At 34.6% G+C, this 22,593-nt stretch overlaps 1 protein-coding gene across 4 annotated transcripts in view; it reads right to left on the bottom strand.

The window, feature by feature from the left end:
* Nucleotides 1-17,208, bottom strand: part of SMARCAD1 (SNF2 related chromatin remodeling ATPase with DExD box 1) — an 82,944-nt gene extending 65,736 nt beyond the window's left edge. Inside the window, exons 1-3 of one of the 4 annotated variants that reach the window (XM_004470377.4) lie at nucleotides 17,074-17,208; nucleotides 16,231-16,468; nucleotides 3,407-3,584 (exon numbers count right to left, since the gene is read on the bottom strand). In XM_004470377.4, coding sequence (XP_004470434.1) covers nucleotides 3,407-3,584; nucleotides 16,231-16,420 — 368 coding nt within the window. In that variant the 5' untranslated portion in view covers nucleotides 16,421-16,468; nucleotides 17,074-17,208. Of the gene's footprint in view, nucleotides 1-3,406; nucleotides 3,585-16,230; nucleotides 16,469-16,742 lie in introns of all 4 variants that reach the window. The other 3 variants (XM_004470376.4, XM_004470375.5, XM_058295403.2) reach the window with 3 other exon arrangements.
* Nucleotides 17,209-22,593: the final 5,385 nt, after the last annotated feature.

Consider the following 22,593-nt stretch of genomic DNA (forward strand, 5'->3'; position numbering starts at 1 on the left):
GGCTCAAAAAAAGTAATAGAAACCTCTCAAAATGACACTAGAGCCTGCTTGAAGGGGCCCTCACCGGCCAAAATTGAGCAATTTGAGCATCAAAATGAATAATGATTGCAAAAGACTTTAACACACTGAATAAAATAAGCATTCATGATTCCATCTTTATATTTATTATACTATATAAATACACAAATAAATGAATCAATGAGAGAAGGGCAAGCTCGTCCTTACAGTAGAATACCAAATAATAAAAGCAGAAGGAATTTGTTATATTACCACCATTTTGCAAACAACATAGTAATAACTGATTCAGGCAAGAATCACCAATGGATGTTAAAATTACTGGGTGAAAGTCTCATGGGGGATTATTATACAGTCTCAAAGTATTTCCTTACTTAATTATCACAAAGGAAAAAATGATAACTTTTTAGTGAGGAAATCTGGCATGGACCACGGTGAGTAGTCAGAGTTAAATTCATCAAGGGATGACAAAGGGATATTATATGCTTCTAAATATAACACACTGAGGACACAGACCGTTTTTTGTAGTATTCATATCCCTTAATTTAAATCTAATCATGAAGAAGCATCAGGTAAAACCCAAGCTGAGACAGTTTAAAACAACTGGTCTGTTCTCTTCAAAGATCAGTATCATTAAGAAATAAAAGAAGATTGTTTCAGGCTAAATAAGACTACAGAGACATGAAAAATGAAATATAATTTATGATTCTGGACTAGATTCCAGAAAAAAAATTACTGTAAAAAAATATTACTCAAAATATGGCCTAAGGATGGATTGCTTGTCCTCAAACTTGAAACTGTATATCTGTATATTGCCTGTCCATGAAAAAGTAAGAAATTTGCACCAGAATGTAAAAGAACTACTTATACTAACACACTGCTTGGTCAGCTTTTTTTTTTTTTCACTGCAAGGCCTTCTTGGTGAAGGAAGCAGTAAGGTAATTTACATTCTAAGGTACATTACTTATTTACAAAATAGTACCCTGAGTACTATTTTGGGATAACTGGCAAAAATTAAATATGGACCACATATTAGACAGTATTATTGTACCATTTTTAATTGGTAATTTCTGAATTTGAAATAGTACCATTGTTAAAAATGAATGTCTGTTTCTGGGAGAAAGATGTTAAATAACAGGAAAAGGTTTCAGAACTAAGTAGAATTATTATTTATGAAGAGAGTGATAAAGTAAATGTGGGGAAATATTAACAATGGTAATCTATTTGAAAGGATTGTGGGAGTGGATTATTTTTGCAACTTGTCTACAAATTTAAATGTTTTCAAAATAAAAAGTAAAAAAAAAAAAAGGCTAATATACCAATTTTTCTCAGGATTTTCATTATTTTCGATTTCAGAGTGTATTGCAGAATATGGCATCAACACAATGGCTTAAGTGCCAAAAGAAGTTCATTTTAAGAGGAATTCTTACTTCCCATCAGCTGTAATGGACAGGCTTGATCTCTTGCTTCTTGCAACACCTTCTTCATTTAAGTTTCCAGAAGGCCATACAATTTTTTGCCTTTTCCTTTGCTTGAATGGATGTTCCTTCTCAGAACATTCTATAGATTCCTCTCATTTCCCTGATGCTAAACCCCAAAGTTCCCCTATCCTAAGTCCTTCAACTAAGGGATCACATTTTCTTCTTCTGGTTATATTAGAGGCCTTTTGTAGTTCACCTAATCGTACTAGTTCACATATCAAATACTGGCAACTCCCAAATTTAGATATGCAAGCTAGACCTCTCCCCAGAATTCAAATCTTACAAATCTAACTGCCTACCTGACATCTCCAGATGTCTAAGAATCTTCTCAATCAAAGCAAGTTCAAATTGGTATTGTTAATCTTCTCCTGAAAAGGTCTTTCCTATCTCAGTAAATCTAACTTTGCCTTTCAATTGCCACACCAAAAACCTTGAGGCCATCCTCTATTCCTTTCTCTCCTACCTTAACTGTCAAATCTACCAACAAATTCTCTCTCCTCTACTTTCAAAGTATATCGCGAATCTAACCACTTCCATAGGTACTAACTATGGGGTCTAAGCCTCCATCATTTCTTTCTTGGTTTTCACAATAGTATGATCACTACTTCTACTGTTCTCTCACAGCCAGAGGCCTTTTAAACATATGTCAGATCATTTCACTTCTCTGCTCACAAGTCTCCATTAATTTCCCTTCTAAGAATAAAAGTCTAATAGCTTATAGGACAAACAAGATTAAGCCCCTTCTCCATTCTACCTCTTTATCTGTGACTTCAAGCCCTTCATCTTGCATCCTGTGTCTTCCCTAAGTGGTTGTGGCTCAAGCAACTGGGTGCTCGCCTACTACATAGGAGGTCCCAGGTTCTGTTCCTGGTGCCTCTAAAGAAGATGAGTAAGAAAGCAAACTGAGCAATAGGCTGGGGCCGTGAGCTGATGCAACAAGATGACACAAAGAAAAGACATAAGAAAGAAAACACAGACAATTACAGACACAATAAGCAGGGGGTGGAGGTGCCTCAAGCAATTGGGTGCGTCCCTCCTACCTGTCCCAGATTTAGTTTCTGGTGCTTTTTAAAAAGAAGATAAGCACACACCGAACAGACACAGGGAACAGATGGCAAGCATAAACAATGGAGTGGTGGGGTGACAATAAATACAATAAATAAATCTTAAAAACACACATACACGAAAATACCAGGTATAATAATAGTACTTAAGGGTCACTGAAGGTGCTATTCCCAATGCCTAAAATACTCTTTTCCCAGATATTCAGTCCACATAGTACACTTTCTTACCTTCTGATCTTTGCTCAAACATCATTTTCTCAATGAAGGCTTTTCCAACTGTGCTCTTTAGGAAAAAACTTTACTCCTACCCCAGTCCTGAACTCCCTTTTTCCCCCCTTTGCCCATAATACTTACCATTTGGCATACTATATATTTTATTTATTTACTGTCTTTTTACCTAAGCTCAGGAGGGCAGGGATTTGACTAGTTTGTTAGTTGTTACATTCCTAATCACTGAACAGTGCCTAACTACCTATTACATAAAATAAGCCCAATAAATGTTAAAATTATATGACTCACAGACTGAAGAACAAAGCAAGACAGCAGTTACATAAATATCAAAGGTTATTTGTTAGAGTAATTTCCCTAACTATGGAGTTTAAAAAAAAAAATCTACTTTAAAAATTTCTGATCCCACCAGTTACTGAAAAATCATCATTATCCAGAACACCAACCAATCAACCAATCAACCACACTATACTTCTTTACATCTACATGTACTCTGGGAAAATAACCAAGATGCAGTCAAGAAAGGGAAGTAACGAAAATATTCCAAATTAAGCAATTTTTTCCTTGAAAAATCTCTTACACATAAAAATATAACGAATCTGGTGTTAAACTGCTTACACTATAATCACTGTGTCTTTGTTGAATTCTTTCTCTTGAACTGTATTGGAACAATTTGGGGAAACAATATCTTCACTATCAGAGGATAAATCAATATACTGTATTCCTCTTTGATTCTTGAAGTATGATATACTTGCTTTTCTTTCATTTTCTGGAGTTTCGGGAACACTAGAATCTTCTGCAAAAGAAAAAAACATGGGAAAAGACATTTTAAACAAATTGATAACAAAACAAATATATTTGTTTTTTAGAATAACAATCATGTGCTTAACATCTCTAGCTTTATTCATTATTTCCATTCAAAAACCAGAAGTTCCTACCACCTTTTAAAGAAAAAATTAAGTCAACTAGGGCCAGTGTTAAATTATTTTACATTTCACATTGAGGGGAAACTGCAAAAAAGACAGAGGTTTTTTTTTTTAATATATATATTATATTCTACTTTTTTCCTTCCGTGCCTTAATTTCATAGCACTCAGTTCTTGACGAACAACAGCATGGGCTATAAAGCTCCCAAAACTTGGATCTCAATCCTTTTAGTCAAGTTACTTATTCCTCTCTAAACCTGTTTCCTCACCTATGAAACAGGGATGCTGCTTTGTGTGATCTATGTATCTTTAATTAAAAAAAAAAAAAGATTAAAAAAGAAGAAATAGAGATGCTAATAATCACAGGGCTAATGTACACATATAATCAGGTAATGTATACACAGAATTTAGTTCAGTAATTGGCACAATGGTCAGTATCCAATAAACATTAGCTATCATGTAAATGTTGGTATCATCTAGTTGTACAAACCATGTCTCTTAGGTATTATGCCAAAGTCTCTCAAAAGGGAGAGGATTTCCAAAATTATTTTCTCTCTCTCAGTAAAACTACCTCTTCCCCTTACAGATTCCACTGGAGGAAGAGATCAGATTTAAGGAATCAAATTAAGGTAAAAATGGTCAGTGCCCTTGTCCTAGTAAGTATCTATAATTTAAAAAGCAATGACCAGAATGATCTTTAGTTTAAAGATGTCAATTTAGAAAACAATAGCAACCATTAACTACTTTCCCAATCAGGATCAAGTCCTCAAGTAAAATATTCACAAACATTTAATCCTCACAATAACCCCAAGGGACACACATTGCCATCACTATTTTTAGATAAACTAAGGTTTAGAGAGAGAATGCAACTTGCCCAAACTCATGTAGAAGGTAGTAAGGGATCTGAAATTAAAGCCCAAAAAGTCTCCAGAAACTGTCACAAAAATGTAACAATCACTTTTGTGTGGCTCAAGAATGATATTTGTAAATAACATTAACTAAGACCTACAGTGACAACTGTTGGTTCTGGAGGGCACTAAAACATGGGCATTTCTTTGCATCCTACAATATTATCCTAACAACAATACTGAAAGGCAAATCACACTTTTTCCAAAGGTAAATTTTTTAAATTCTTGAGTGTGCCCTGGGTGAAGAACTCTGCAATGAACAAATCATAGCTACATTAGTTGCCATAAAAATGAAGATACCTACAACTTCTGGTAATTATGTAAACTCTTAAAATTACAGTCCAACTTTGTAAAGTAAATATGAGGGTACTATGGAGTCTGCTTTTACAAAGTGTTCCCAATATAACACCAATCATAAATACAACAAAAAATTTAAATCTTTACCCTATCAAAACTTTGACCTAATGTTAATGCATAGCAGTTGAATATTTTAACTAGAGATAATGTCCTGCTTTCTTATACTTTATAAGGACTATAGGGAAATGATCTGGATTGCACACTTTTCTTAAAAATGTTTATTTAAAATGAAGAACAGTTTTTTTCAAAACTAGCCATTAAATGCCTAAGTACTACTTTAATTGGGGTGGGGGGGGGGTGTATCTAAGGATTCTGTTAGTGCAATCCTAGACAGTTCCCTAGTGTTTATTAATGAAGGAACATGAGTCAGCCCAGAACTAGCCCACCCCAATTTCTAAACTATCTTATCAGACAAAGTTAGATCTAACCAAAATTGGACCATCTGACATATACAACAGCTTAAGCCTTAACTAGAAGTGACCTAAACCTCATTATAAAACTAACAATCATGCCCACCATCATATTAAAGCTGCAATTTTCTTACATACATGACATAACTAAGTATGCAATCAATGTGTACATGTTCAACCATTATATCATCACTAGCTTCATCTCAAGCCACTATACTCACTAGCATAAACCTGCCTATCTTTGGATACTACAAAACTATCAGAATTACTGTGGTTTACAGAGATCGATTTTAGGAGGAAAAGCAACTCATCTCTCTGCTTTGTGCTAGGCAATAAACTCTTTCTACCTTTGAAACCCCTGAGTCTCAGGTATTGGTCATTCGAGCACAATAGACAGAGAAACCTCTGCTTTGATCGGTAACATTAGTGAAGTTTACAGGAACTACTGTTTCTTGAATCTGGTTACATGTTCATCTTTTCTTTGACTTTCTTCCCTTACTTTATACAGATTATAATATAAAATATATGGTAAAGAAATGCCATTTTTAAAAACTATTCCTTAATATGCTTAAGGGAACAAATACGTTAAGAGAACAAAATAAAACATACAGGCGAAGTTTGGCTTACTTCGTGTAGACAATTACTTCGAAATTTCCTGGAAATATAATACATACCATCAAAATATATACATTAAAAATATAGAGGCATTGCACCAAGTGTCATTTCCATAGCCTGATTTGCAAGTGATTAACAGAGGAAGTGGTTAGTATAATTTGGGGGAAAGTGGATTATGATACAGCAGGATTTCTCAAAGTCAGGACTCTCACAAACCTAAAAATTGAAAGCCCCAAAGAGCTTGCTTGTGTGGGTTATATCAATTGATATTTAACATATTATAAAATAAAACTGAGAAAAATGCTGAAATATTTGGAAACAGTAATAAACTCCCCACATTTCAACATAAATAGCATATTTTTATTTAAAAAACAATATATTCCTACCCACCCCCAACCGTTTATGAGAAGCATGGCATTGTTATACATTTGTGAAAATCTCTGGTTTAAAAGATGATGGAAGAATCTTATATTTAATTGTCAGGAATCTCGTATTTTAATAGTCTTTTTAGATTCCAATGGATATTCTTTGACATTAAATTAAAATTTGGTAGGTAGTAGTTTTTTTAACCGTATGAATACATTTTTTGGTACTGTTACATTAAAATTCACTGGTCTAGGTCTATCTTGCAGTTCAACCGACTTTTTCACCCATTCATTATTTTGTAACATTGTGCATTGGTTATTTGGAAAACACCTGTTCTCTGAGTAACACAGACCTTCCAAATGTTGACACATTTCATGAAATAGCAACAAAACCACTTTTGTAATATCACCATTGATCTCATTAGAAAAGTCTAAGAATCTTGAAGCTGTCAAACTCACAGTAGTGGATACAAGTTTTCCAAAATTAAAACTTTCTTTAAAAACTTATTTTATCACTGGGAATAATGTCAGTGTTCCCCTTGACAGTCTCTGTTCATTTTTGGGAAGATGTTTCCCAAATACCCAAGTCTATATAACCATAGTTTATGGGTCGGTCATTCTTTTAAGGAAAAATGATACTCTGTTAAAGACTAGTTTGGCTCATAACTCAAAGCAACAGAGCAAATGCTTTTCCTTGAGATAACCAATGTACCTCAGTATTTAGCAAATTAAAGATTTTAAAAAATTAATAATTATTATTTTCATCAAGGGCATTCCTAAGTGAAACCCACATTTAAAAAATTTTAACACTATAATGACTATTAGAACAGTTTGACGCTCTCAGCCTTGATTTGTGCAAAGGCACCAGCAGTTTTACCAACCATTACTTTGCACCACTAGTACAAATATCAACATAGTGAAAAAAGACAAGTAACATTGTAATATTGTTTTGAAAACTGTTTAGGAATTGAGGCCCTGAAAGGGTCTTGCGGATACCCCAAAAGCCCATAGACCATACTTTGAGACTGGGATACAGTAGGAGCATGTTTATAAAATATCAACTTTTCAATATGGTTAATAACTTATAATAGTGCTGCACACTATTTTTTGAATATTTTTGTGAGTAAGCAACAAAAATAACCAAGAGCCAATGGCTAAAACAATATTCCTGATATTTGCTTGTTTGACCTAAAACAAGCCAGCAGCAGTACAAAGGACCCAGAAAGCACAAATGAAAAATATATAAAGGCAGGAAAGAAGGGTTAAAATCAGAAACAATTATGAAGAAATGGCATCTGCTACTTTTCAACTGTGACATTTGCTAAATGCCATGCTTTCTTTGGTTAAGGCATTGTACCAGGATGTGGGAATAAAAAAAGAAAAAAAGAAAAAAAGGACATGTTATAGTTCAACTTGCCCCAGAGAAATTAATAATAGAAGATAAGTAGCCACTTGCACAAAAAACTGTTATGAGAAATAAGTTGTACATGAGAGAGAAATAAAAAAATTTGGAGGGAACGTAAAGGAAGCCAGCTTGCCCTTTCATTTAAAACAACTTAAAGAAAAAGCTATCCTCATGTTTTAGAGATAGAGATGATGATATTTTTTTATTAGCAAAGGTAATGGAAATCTACATTTTTAGTATATGCAATAAGAGCGCAAGTCTCCAGTACGTAATTCCAAATGAAAGCTTCTACTAGTTATATGCACAAGGTAAGACAATCTTATATCCCCAATTTTTCCAATTCCCTTGTATCCATTCTCATACTCTAAGTATATCATGAAATAAAACAAGCATTCAAACCCTCCAATGATTTCATCTTTGCAGGTGCTCCAAGATCAATGACCACTCAAAAACAAACCCCCCCAAAAAAATCACTACTGAGAGGTTTATGGGTTCACACAGAAGTAGTCTAAATCAATTTGATAATCCAAAAAAATAAAGGCAATCTCCTAAAGTAGGATAAAAACATATAAATCCTTGATCTGTCCTGAAGACTGACAAAAGGTTGCCATTTTTAATATTCTAATTGTTTGATATTCTAATCATCTAAAATGGCAACTGATTTTCAAGGCAGTTCCTTTGAACACCAAATAAAAGACATCATATATTTGCCACCTAAAAAGAGTTTTAACCAAAAAAACAATAACTTGTAAAATTTGGACAGTCTAAATTTGAATGTCATGATAGACAGGAAAATAACCATCTGTACCTTATAAAAGATAAATCAAACTATCTTCCAGATGAAAGGTCTAGAAAAGAGAAAGAATACAATGAATGCAAGACTGAAGAGTAGTTTTTTAACACATCATTCTAAGATAAAATGATGCAGAAACATTTCAGGCATTATAGAATACTGTTAAGGAAAAGAAAAGTCATACTATTAATACTGGACGAAGCAAAAGCATTAAACCTGAGAGAGGAATGTTTTAATAATGGAATATTTATTTACAGTAAAAATATAACTGACATATATCTCAACCACTTACTAAGAGCAATGAAATATATAAATACTTCAGGAAATATAAGGCAAAAAGTCAACAGAGAAAATAGGAGGCTTTAACTCCTCTAAGTTCTTATTAAAAACAAAAACTCAAAAATAACATATAGAGTACCGTTTCTAAAAAATTTTTGACCAGGATCCACTATAAGAGACACATTTTAGATCATAACCCTAAGCATATACATCAATGGACAGATATAACAAATAACAATCTCAGAAAGTCAACAATAACTCTTACTAGAAGTGATACACTGATACACTATGATAATCTTCTATTTATTCTACTCCATTATAAAATATATTTATATATATTTAATCAGGACCCAACAAATTGATTTTATGACACAATAAATGTTCATGACCAATACCCTGAAAAACAATGCTTTAAATATAAATATAAATAACAAAACTCATCTATTATTTGGCATACAATTAAATTTATACTCAGATTATATCTTCTTTTCAAGCATCTCTGGAACTGTTACAGATATTAATTGTATATTAAACCACAAAGAAAATCTCAGTAGAATCCCCAAAGAAGAAACACTACAGATCACATTCTCTGGTAACAAAACAATGAAAACAGAAGTAAATGTTAATAAAAATATGCATGCAAAAAATTCAGCCATTTATAAATTTACAAAGGAAAAGAAACCATAGAAACCACTTCTAACAATCTTCAGGTCAAAGAGGAAGGAAAAAGCAACAAAACACTACTTTAAATTATATATATATATATATAATGTAAATCTCATAACCCTACAAGAGTTTCAGTAATGCAGTGAACTAATGTAAGATTAGAGAAACAGAATTACAGATGAAAAGATGAAAATATCATAGGAACTTATATAATAAAGAAGACATTTCAGATGTAAGGAAAGAAAGTATTTTTCAATAAATGGTTTTGGGACAAGTGACTAGAAACTGAAGAATAATGAGTGAAGAAAAGTGACCCTTTAGTCCTATACCAAAATAAGCTCCAGATGAAATTTAAGTTAAGAAAAAAAAACGAAGAACAAAAAAACACCAGAGATGCACTAGAAGAAAACATAAATGGATCTATTTATAATGTGGTAGTAGGAAATGTCTGATCAGAACCCAAAACCCAGAAGGTTTAAAGAAAAGAATGAACAAATTGACCATATAAAAATGCTATCGTAAGGAAACAACAAACGGAATTTTTAAAAAACCACAGAAAGAACTACAAATCACCTATCAGAAAAGGAGAAGGCAAAAAGCAACACACACAAAAGATCCAAATGACTAATAAATTTATGAAAATACATCTAACCTTAAAAATAAAAATAAAAAATTAAACAACAATAAGATACTCTTGCCTATTAGCCTGTCAAAGATTTAAAAGGTTGGTAATATTTGGCTAGTGTGTAAAAACCAGACTTTAGAAAACCAAACTGTAGTATGGTGTAAAATCATAAAAGTTTTGTGGAGGATGATTTGGCAATCACTAAAATATCACTTATATTCTCTTTAATCTAACAATTCAATTTTCAGAAGTTTTTCCCACAAAGATATTTATGTAAAAAGATAATTACTACTGCATTTTTTGATAGCAAAAACAAAATAAAATAAAAAAACAGGAAAAAAACCCAAAAGCTAATGGCTATCAATAGGGAACTACTTGAATTTTAATACATCTATTTAAGAAACACTCTGTACTCATTAAAGAAACTGAGAAATAGCTTATTTTATGTTGACTGAGTGTAATAAATATCTACTTTTTAAATACAAAAGCAAGTTGCATTACAATATGGATATAATACCATTTTTGTTTAAAAAACAAAAACTATTTATATGCAAAAAAACCACAAGAATAAACATCAAAATAAGAATTACAAAGGACCCACTCTACATCATACAGTGCTGTATCATTTAATTTTCTATAAAACAAATAGCTAAGCATGAAAAATAAAAGAGAAGGAAAACATAGACAAAAGTATAATTAAATTTTACTTGAGTTTTTACTTAATTATTAATACTCCTTGTACTGTCTACTACAACAATTAAGTACTAACCCTTTTACCAAGTATAGCTTTTCAACTAACATTAATAGACATTAATAAACCAGAACAACCATCCAGAGATATAGCAATGATTCAAACTTTGGCCCTACACACCTAAAAGCACTATCTCCCAACACTTAGAGAATTGTGATGCTAAAATGATACACTCAACTGCATATTCAAAGGATCATAGCTATTTTACCGTTGGCAGAGATTTCAGAGAACATTTAATAAAGTCAGGCAAAGGAAGTGGAGGTCCAAAAATGTTGATGTCTCACTCAAGATCATATAATTTTTACGTGACAGAGCAGTGCACTCTGAAAATCCTTTGAATAACTGGTATAATTTTAACAGCTAAACAGTATTCTCTCACATATTATCAACTCTTACTTTCAAGAGTGCAACTACTTTAGAGGACTCAATTTCTTATTTCAGTAAGAAAACAAAGTTCATCAAGTATATTTGCAACACTCCCCCATCCTAATCTCAAAATTATCTATGAATCTGTCTTATCTACTTCACCCCCACCCCCACCCCCCAGATAAAAGGTATCTCTCTGCCTTTTGTAAGGTAAAATCGTCCAGTTGTGCTTCAGTTCCCATTACCTTGATGCCCCTTCTTCATATACATCCCTTCTCTTTTCCCTCTCCACAAGCTTCTTCCTCCTGGGTAACAAATATGCTCAATTTTCAACAATATTGAAACATCTTTTCTTGACATCGCTTTCCTATCAACTACCTGTTTCTCTCTACCCCTTCTTGAGAGAGCAGTCTACACCTAAGCATCATTTGACTGAAACTGTCTGTTATAAAGGTCAACAGTAACCTTTACTTTCCAAGGAAAGTGATCTCTGGTCAGGCCTCATCCAACCTGACTTCCCTACAGCATTTCATAGTGTTCTCATCATACAGCAAATTGTAAATGCTCATCTCTCTTTGGCTTCCAGACACTATCATTCTTTATGACTATCATCTTTTATTGGTTTCCCTTTCTTTGTCTATCCATTTACATATTGATGTTATTTTCTGTTTGACCTACTTAGGATATTTTTCCCCATAACAACTACAGTGATGATTCCTGAGTTGATTTCTCAGGTTATAATCATTCTTTGAGTTTTAAACTCCAGTGGTTGTTAACCATCTACTAGACTTCTCTACTGTTATAATAGGTCATTCAAACTCAACATGTTTTAGTATCTTCCTCCCAAACTATTTCTCATTCCAGTGCCAATCATCCATCAGTCCAAGCAAGGGACATTTAAATTATCTTTAAATTCTACATATTCAACTGATTGCCATCAAATATATCTTACAAATATTTGTCTTATAAAGCTCTCCTCAACTGCCTCTTTTCCATTCCTACTGTAATTTGCCTACACTTAAATTTCAGTTAGCTTCATAAATAGTCTTCCTGTAATGAAATTGCTCTGCCATGTGTACCAAATAAAAGTTCATCCTCCTGGCACAACAAATAAAGGCTCTCACAACCCAGCAGTATATATATCTTTTCAACTTCATCTATAATGCCCTAAGCATTCTCTCTCATAATTTCTCTATATACATATCACAAACTCTTATTTCAAGGTAACATATATATTTATCCCTTTCAGCCCTCAATCACCCAATAAGCAATGACTCACTGTTTAGGGTTCACTCTAAAGGTCAGGTCTCTATGATTCTTCCTGATGGTCCCAGGAAGAATGGATAATGTAACCATCTGTGACTTACAGCTGTGATACTACATTGTTTATCATCTTTCCCTATTATATGACTTATCACATTGTATTATTTTAACTATACTTTAACATGTCCTTTCTTCCTTGTGCTCCTTGAGGATCATGCTTTGCTCATATTTTTATCCTCTATACCTACAACATAGTAGGCTTTCTACTCTCCCACTCACCTGTCATTTTTCCATTCCCTCAAACTTGCTGTGCTCTAAGGGATAAAAAAGGGATATATTTAAGTAACAGCCACTGATACACTGGATACTGTGAGAGTAAAATAAATTTGGGCAAAGGGGAAACACAAGTTAAGTATAAGCCCTCAAATCCAAAGGCTGGTTTGGATTTAGACAAGCATTAGGGAATGTGTTCCGAATCAAAAGGAGCTTCAAGTATCCATAGCTGAAGAGTACCTGATGGCTGCAAGACTGTTTCAAGGTCATAAAATAGGAGGAGAGATATAAGATACATAAAAAGTACTGGTATTAACCTTCAACACATACATATTGATGGCCTTTTACATGCCAATCACTGTTCTGGACAGTGATGATGAATATGAACAGGACAGACAAGGTCTTTTCTCTTACGGGTCTTATATTCTAGTGAGGGAGACACACAAAACACAAATAAACATACAATATAGTGCCAAGTAATGATAAACACTATGAAGAAAACCAGAGGAAAGCACCGGGGGATGGGAGGTGCTACTTCAGAGAATGACCAGGGAAGACCTTTTAAAAGGGTAACATTTCACTAAGACCCAATGAAACAAGGGAGCGGAAACATACCAAAATATTAGTAAAAAGGGTCTTCAAGGCAAGTTGAGAGGAAATAAAGATAGGACTGCCTGGCATATTTAAGAAGTGTGACTGTGACACAGTAACTGAAGGAGAGTAGTAGGAAATGAGGTCCTACCTCATGTTAGATTCTCAGTAATTCTAACTATATACCATTTCTATTTTATGAGGTGAATAAGACCACATAAGAGGTCTACAGAAAATAAACCAATACAACATTATCCCATAATGACAGAATGAAAAGTTAACTGTATGATGATAAAGGAAGGTAAAAATTCCTATTCCTCTCCATCTCCAGTCTTGACACTCAATCTAATTTTAGCATCCTACCCATTCCACTGGTCCAACAACAAATTCAAATACACACCTCCACACCCCTACCCGTTTTTAACATGTTAAATTAGGAACAGGACCTTTGTTTCTTATTTGAATCCTTAAAACCATTGCCCAAAAGCTTATAACAATCATTCTTACTCTTATTCTGATGTGATGTACATCACCACCATTTTTTTTCCAGTTACCTAAACAAACCTTAGAACATTCACACTAATAATTCCTACCATGAATTTAATTGTAAAAGACTGTCCTTACTTTGAAATCTTTCTCAGGTGTCTGTCTTCTCCATTTGCACCCCCACCATTACATTCCGGTTGTAAGAGCTTCCTAACTGATTTCTCTATTTTCAAACTCCCCAATAGTACTCACTACTGGAAGACTAACTAACTTGTCAAAACAAAGAACAATTTTCTTTCATCATTTTACTATTTTATACAAAAAAAATTCCTTAATGGATCTCTAGTACCTATAATGTAGTTTAAATATCCTAGCCTTAGTTTTCAAGATTATCTAAAATTCAAAGTATCAACTACTTAAAGAAAAGCCCTCTATTCCCTCCAGGATGAATTCCCACCATTCCTAGAACAAAGTTAAATTTCATATATCCAATGTCATCAAGACTGACCATGTGATTCCTAAAGATAATCTCAGTTTCTAAGAGGAATTCATGTGTGAAAAGCCCAAATAAAAGGAGTGAAGTCTCCTCGGAAAGAAAAAAAAATCCAAGCAGAAAAACATCTGATTAGAAAAGAAAATTAAGAATTTCACAAGACCAATATCAATAAGTATCTAAAACATCCCACTCAACTCCAGTTTACAAAGGGCTTTTACTTTTTAGAGATGAGAAAAACTGGAGATCTCAAACTTTAAGCGCTTGTCTAATGTCTCACATTTAACTAAAAAGGAAAAGCAGAAGCCTAAGGACTCAAATACCCATTCCTTCCCTTACCTCTCTTTCTAAAGAAACAGATAAATACATTCACTGTAAAAACATTAAACTACTTGGTTATCCATATATTAACTATACCATCTGTTGTACAAATCAAATATTTATGAAAGAATAAACCCAGGAATGTCATTTCTGTGCTTGGAAATCCTTCCGTCCCTTATAATATTGTTTCATCAATCATAACAAAGTTGACACATTAATGCAGTGTTAATTATAAGGAAAACTGAGTGTAGGAGGAGAGGTATATGGGAACTCTATTTTCTGTGTGATTTTTTTGTAAAGCTACAACTTCTATTGAAAAAAAAAATTTTAGTCTTACCCATAGCATTCAGACAAGTTTAAAACTCCTTAGAAAGTCAAAGGTTTTCAAAATTTGACAAATACCTCTTAATCCAAACTACCAAAGCATTCCACCATGTTCCAATTACATCACAGTATTTAGAAATGTTCTTCTAATGATAACTTGTAGGGAATCTGATCCCAAATGTCATCATTGTTACATTTAAGTAGAAGGGAAGCAAACACAACAAGGATAACAAGGGTGAAGACATGTACTACCCATTTGGTCACTACCATGTTAAACACCACTTGTGAAATACTAAGTTTCCAATAAAAAAGGTATTACCAAAATAAATATTAAAATTAAACTTCTAATATTCCTTTCACCCTAATCAGACCTTTACTTCATAGGAAACCCTATCCCATAAAGAGTTTACACTCTGGAATCAGAATGCTTGAATCTGGGTTCTGACTCCAGTAACTTCTTAACAAACGACCTTGGGCAAGTTACATATTTTCTATGGGTCTCAATTTCTCCAAAATGTACATATCTGCTCATAGGATTGTGCAAATTATATGAGAAAATGTGAAACAGCACTATGAATAAAACATAAGAGCTCAATATATATACCTTTAATTGTTAGTCGTTCACCGAACATAGATTAAAATGAAAATCTTAATTTTCTGCTTCTCATGAAATTCCACTGACTACAGCAATCGGCTGAAGTGGTTAAAAAATGGTTCATGAACAATAAAGACCAATTATTCACCTGCATCCTGGGGGTCTCCAGAAAGTGCTGCCAACATCTAAATGTGATCTTCTCTTCATTTGTGCAGAGGTTGTCTTCATGCCCATATAACAATGTCTACCTCATAGTAGGTGATCAATATTTTTTGAAAGAATATGGAATGAATGACTACATCTGCCCAAAGAGCCACAAAGTCTATACACTGACTTAATTACCTGGTTCCTCTTCTGACAGCAACCATTCTGAACTAAGGATGACCTAAATTATGATTTCAACTTCAATCACTGAGCCATATATTAATAACAAATGAAGCAAGTATATATGGGTACTCATTTGGAGGTCAATGGTACCCACGGCAGTGTAAAAGCTATTTTTTAAATGGGTACACTGGAGGACAATGCAGCAATAGATATAACCTCAAAAATAAAAAGCAGACCCCCTTCTGCCTTTCATCTTTTAAAAATATTTCTGGATGCTACATCAAATTGTAACATTGTAACTCACCTGTTTTTTCAGTTATATCTGAATCAGGGGTGCTTGCCCTGCTAACTTCCCCTTCAGCATTCTCCTCTTCAGCACTAAGAGAAATTGGTGAAGAAGGGCCAGGCTGGGAGGGTTGGGGGGTTGCTTCGGGCGCTTCCTCAATCTTACTCCTTTTCTCAAAGCGAAAACGATCCAGGTTGAAAAGATTCATATTGGTAGAAACCACTACCCTGTGGAGTTGGGGCTTTGAATTAACTATCTGCATGGCGAAAATAAAAAGAGAAAAAGAGGCCACGAGAACAATATATAAAATTCAAAGCCACAGCAGTTCATTCCCAAGGCAATAAAAGGGCCCGCAAACATGCCATTGGCCCAGGACGACTATTATGGCTGCGCCTCATTGTTAGACCACGACGGTGAGAAGGTGGACAGGGGTATCTTTTTTAATTTTCCACTGCTCTTTTAACTCCCCTACGTCCCCCCGCCCCGCCTTCCTCGAACCACAAGCTGACCCTCGTGCAACCTCCTCTTACCCCAGCACGCGCAGGCACGTTCCCCACTCTACCCCCCCAGCGGGCCACGCGCCCGCCCACAGCGAGAGGCTCCCTGTACTACCGAGCCTCCTGCCTCGAGAGAGGCCGTGCCAGGGTCCAAGATTCGACAATACGGGGACACAAAGGGGCCATAGAAGGGGAGCGGCGGAGGCCGTGCTGGCGGGCACCCGCCCGGAAGTTGACGCGGCGCGATCCCAGCTGAGAGGAAGCTGATAGGATCAAGAACACACAGGATGGTTCTGAGGATGGGATGTGTGCCGGTGCGTCTCTTTTAAGGCTCACTCGCTGTCTTTCTTCCCTTGGTACTTACCGTCTTGTGACTTCGGTGCGATATAACAAAGGTTGAAAAAGAATTAGTAATTCTTGGCGTGGGGCGACGGTAGCCGGGCCGGGACCTTCCAAAACAGCACTGAGAAACACGAGCGCCTAGTGATGACGCAACACGCCGCCTAGGCTTTTTTCTTCCCCAGCGACGCGAGAGCAGAAAATGTCTATGCGCGCGCTGTTGTTATGGTAACTTGTACCCGCCTCTTTGCCTGGGAAGCCCGCACTTGTCCTGTTTCATCCAGTTCTCAAGAGAGTTCCTGACAAAATAACAATTAGCATAATAAAATAATATATTTTATATGGTCAATTTTATTTATATTGAACGATATAGTGTACATAATATACTATAGCACAATGGTGATAATGTACCAGATGTTTTGCATGTATAATCACAATACGTGCAAGAATCCAATTTTTACAAAGGAGTAAACTGAGGCCTGAAAATGTTAAGTGGTTAATTAGAAAGGAGTAAAAATCCGGTGTGCTGAACTCCAAAGCATATGAATTGCCTCCCCTCTATTATTCTTAGAGTGAAAGTTGACAGTTCACCTTGATGGAACTATTACCTCAAGAATACTTACTTTTTGTTCTAATATTAGACTACCTAGCAATTTTCTCCTGTAATTTGGTCTTCTGGTTGGCATTGCTCTTGAAGAGGAATTGTTATAAATTGGTCACTGAAAACTTTAATTGGCTTTCTGTTTTATCAATCACCCTTGTAAGCTGTATCATATAATACGACACCACTGTTTTATCAAATGTGAGCACCCTGAAAAACAAGTGTCTGGATGCAAAAAAGATAGGAAAGAGACTGAACAATGGGGATTTCTATTATACCTATCTTTGATATCCTGTTAAATGCATTAGTTATGTGCGTGGACTTTAAATAACGTGATCAAAGGTTTTCATTTATTTATAAATAATACATTTTTGGTGGTAAAAAGTATATTCTGTAAAGACATTTTCTACTCAAAGATATCTGAAATTGAAAATGTGCTTCATTAATGGAGTGACTTTGGGCAAGTTGTATCACCATCCTCATTTTAAAATTTTGGTTAACTATAGTGTTGACCTCTTAGGGTGATTTTTCTGCAACAGGCCCACCACTTGACATTTGTAGAACTTGGACAAGACTAAAATTGTAGACCCACATAGCATATCTCTAAATATTTAAGCAGTATAAACATAAACAAAATGTTAAAATATATTCAGTCCTCCTATTTTGAATATGACCTGGAAGTCCAGGTTAAACTTAGAATTGCTATTGAGGCAGAACATAAGTTGTTCAAGAAGAATTAGTTGGCATGTGTATCCTGACTTTATCATATCATTTCTTCCCACTCAATTTGATAGCACTAGAGGCTTTGTTTTTACGCATATGGACACAGCTGAAATGCTTAGCTCTGACCCTACAAGGGTTGTCATAGTTATTTAAAAACATATATTTAATAGACTCAGTTAAATTTGAATTTTAGATAAGCATAGTATAAGTATGTCCCATGCAATGTCTGGGACTTATTCTAAAATACTGTTTGTTGTTTATGTAAAATTCAAATTTAACAGAGTGACCTGTATTTTATCTGGCAATACTACCTCAACATGCCCCTTGGTTACTGCTTGTGCCTAGGGATTTAGATAATGGCAGCACTGTTGGCCATCAAATTGGAAGCACTTGGGTAAATGTCCCTGTTAGTCTGCTTGAGGCTTTTGAGTGGAGACTTTCAGGGACTAGTTAGGCAAATCATTGTCTAAACCCTGAGGCATAGGTTCTGAATGACCATGTCTTCTTGATCCCACAGGTTCCTTGCCTCTTGGGGTAGGTCACACTAAACCCCTCTACAGCACTGGGTCAAGTACAGGGTAGAACTGTTATATAGTATTTATTGACCCGGGAGGATTGGATTGATCTGTAACGGGGATTTTGCTTGATTGTAGAGCAGGAGGTTAAGAGGGCAAGAGAGTGAGAGAAGAACTGTGAATAATATCAGGGGTTGGGGCTGAAGACTATGAACCAATGCTCTGATTCTTCTTCCTTCTGACCCTAAATATGATCATTCTCCTAAGTTCAGAACTTGGTCTTCTGCTTAACTCACTCTACTCTTTCCCAGAGTGGACTGATACTGTTGGTGACTAGATGTATTTGTTAACTCTTGTCAAACAACAGATATGAAAAGGGTGAATTTAACTGTTTATAAATTATTAAACCTTACCATTTTTTAAATGATTGTAAAAATTAATTGTTGATGTGGAAGAAAAATTTGAAATCCACCCTCTTCCCCTGGGGAAAAAAGAGATTAAATCAATGAAATTTAAAGAAATAAATATAGGAGTCAGAGATCTGAAGCAACTTTTGAGTAAAAACAAAGAAAATAACATGCACACACACACAACCACAAAATGAACAGAAGGAACAATGAAGAACATAACAGAAAATACCCATAACCTTTCATTATTAGACTGTAAAAGATCTCACTGAATTCAAGGCAGAATTAGTTAAAAGAGACTATAAACATATCCCAGATTTATTTTCCACAGGAATTTAAAAAAAATGTCTTGCAAGTATTTTCAGGAAACCTTAAAAAACAAAGATAAATGGGTTTCAAGAGAAAGTAATACTGACTATAAGCAAAGAAGATCCAACTTAATAATGTTAGGAGTGTTTGCAAAAGGAACCAAATCAACAGAATGGAAGAAATAGCTAAAAGCTATATTTCAAGAAAATGTTTCTGAAATAAATTGAAACTATGTATTGAAAAAGCACATTGTTTGCCTGAGAATATCAACTCAGATGGCCAACACAAAGCCATATTCTAGTAAACTTTGTACATAGAGAAAATTTTTTAAATTCCTTGGGCAATTAGTTTAACCAAAGCAATCAAGTAATGTATAAGGAGAGGAAAATTATATTTTCATTAGAGCTTTTGACAGCAAGACTTATGCCAGAAGAAAATGGAATATTGCATTTAAGATACTTGAGGAAAAAACTGTGTTCCAAAGATGTTATATCCAGTAAAAGTGACTTTCAAATATAAAACCATAAACTGTTAACACCATGAAAGAACTCTGTGGATATTCTCATGGGCAGTCCTGAGGAATCTGTTAGAGAATGAGCTTGAGAAAATCAGAATGTCTTTAGAGACAGAAATGTAACGACAGGTACTAGACATCCAAATTTAGTAACTTGTAGAACAAAGGCAATATGAAGTTTAAAAGTAAGAGAATATTGAGTATAATGGCTATATGATCTGTCAATGTGCAACTATTAAAAAGGAGAAAAATAAAATGGGGAGGAATGTTAGCAGCATATACAAAAATATTTTTAAATGACTTTTTTTTTTAAGATTTACTTTATTTTTTTAATCCCTCCCACCTCATTGTTTGCTCCCACTATGTTCATTCACTGTGTTCTCTTGGAGTCTGCTCGTCTTCCCTTTAGGACGCATGGGGAACCGAATCAGGGACTCCCAAATGGGAGAGAGGCAATCACTTGAGCCACCTCAGCTCCCTGCTTTGTCATGTCTCTCATTGTCTTTCCTCTTTGTGTCTCCTTGTTGCATCATCTTGTTGGGCCAGCTCTCCACGCCTGCCTGTTGTGCCAGCATGTTGTCTTTCTTGTCTTCTCCAGGAGGTACCAGGAACTGAACCTAGGACTTCACATGTGGTAAGTGGGAACTCAATCACTTAAGCCACATCTGCTTCCCTTAAATTTCTTTCAAAAATTGTATTGAAGTAAGTTTATTACTTTTGTTATTCTGAGACTATTGTGTGTTTATTGTTGAATAAAGCAAATGAATAATTATGGCATATTCTAGTTCAATTATTCCCTGTTTCCTTTAGAACCAAGATTCTTAGAATAAAAGAAAGGAGATATAGATGTAATAGAGAGTTAGAGTATAAATCCTTTGGTCCTTTATTTGAATTAGAAATATCAGCTTATGAGGTTTGATACACACATATATAAACATATATAGTACATGTATGTGTTTGTTTCCTATTTTGTGCACTGTAAAGGCCTAGAAATGGCTAATTCAATATACATCCCTAGCATGAAGATTGTGGTCATGAAATATCATTTACCACTAAAACAAATCAAGTTTCTTGGGAAAAGTGCTGATTCCCGGTCTGGAGCAGGAAATGTATGGGATGATCATGGAACGTCTTCCTCTACAAACAAGCAAGGAAGTTATCAAAGACCACTAGTATCATAAAAAAAAATTCACGAGTTGACTCAAAGAGGCTCCCAGTCACCAAAGAGAGTGCTTTAATAAGATTTTAAGTTGCAATGAATTGAAAGCCATCAAATAAGTTTAAATCTGTGGGTTCTTAAGGGTATTTTTTTTGGAGGGGAGAATGAAAGCAAGACAGTTATCATGAAAATTTGTAAATAAAGGAAAGAATCAAACTTTTATCTTGTCTTTCCTCTATCAAGAGTTATACTAGGTAATCAAATAATAGATGAGGGGAAGTAGCTCTTTAGAAAGATATTCCACATAATAAATGAGAAAGAAATGATAAAATTTAAATCACTCATCAGATGATGGACTTTATATATCCTGCCATAACCCACTGAATGTACTGGGGGAGAGTGTGAACTACAGGGTAAACTATTATTTCTGTAGTCCAGCAGTGCTCCAAAATGTGTTCACTGAGTGCAACAAGTGTGCCACAATGATGGGGGAGGTTGTTGGTGGGGAGGAGTAGGATGGGGAGGTGGGAGTTATACAGGAACCTCTTGTATTTTTTTCATTCTTTGTAACATTCTTTGAGATGTATATATCTTCAAAAAAATACAATTTGCAAAAATGATGGGGGTGGGGGGGGTGGGGAGTGGGCTATATGGGAACCTCTTATGCTTTTTAATGTAACATTAGAGCCTGGTCCAAATTTGTGATCTAAAAATCATGAGATAAAATAAAATAGCTTACTATATTAAGCTGCTGAGTTTTGGGGGTAGTCAGTTATGTAGCAATAGATTATTGGAACGTTTCCAAATTTTTTATACATTTCTGTCTCAAGTGTATCCATTCTTTCAGTTGGAATTAATATGTTCCTTACTTTCCCATCTTAAAATTCCCAAACTCAGAAACTGTCTGGGAATCTCGGGCAATTTTCCCCCTCAGCTCCAAAAATCATCTCTTAATAGAATATTTCCTTATGTGTCCTTATATATTTTTCTCTGTCTTATTTTCCAGAAATATTTCCAATAATAGTATCATCTAATTCCTCTTTTTTGGGAGTATAAATGAAACAATATTAAAGGTACCTCTTCTGTAGAAATACCTTCTTAGTTATAGAAAAGCATCACTTTTTCTAATTTGTGTTAAGTTGCTTTATATGATTCAACATGGTAGTCAAGATAAAGTTCCTAGGATATAGATCATAAAATGGAATTTTGTCATCAGGACTACTCAAATGAGGTCCCTAAAATTCCAGAAATAAATTATTACTCAAGGGGTATGTAATTCACCTTTTAAATCAAAATAACTATTTACGAAGGCTTCCA

The sequence above is a fragment of the Dasypus novemcinctus genome, chromosome 1 (genome assembly GCF_030445035.2).
Source record: "Dasypus novemcinctus isolate mDasNov1 chromosome 1, mDasNov1.1.hap2, whole genome shotgun sequence".
NCBI classification, from domain to species: domain Eukaryota; kingdom Metazoa; phylum Chordata; class Mammalia; order Cingulata; family Dasypodidae; genus Dasypus; species Dasypus novemcinctus.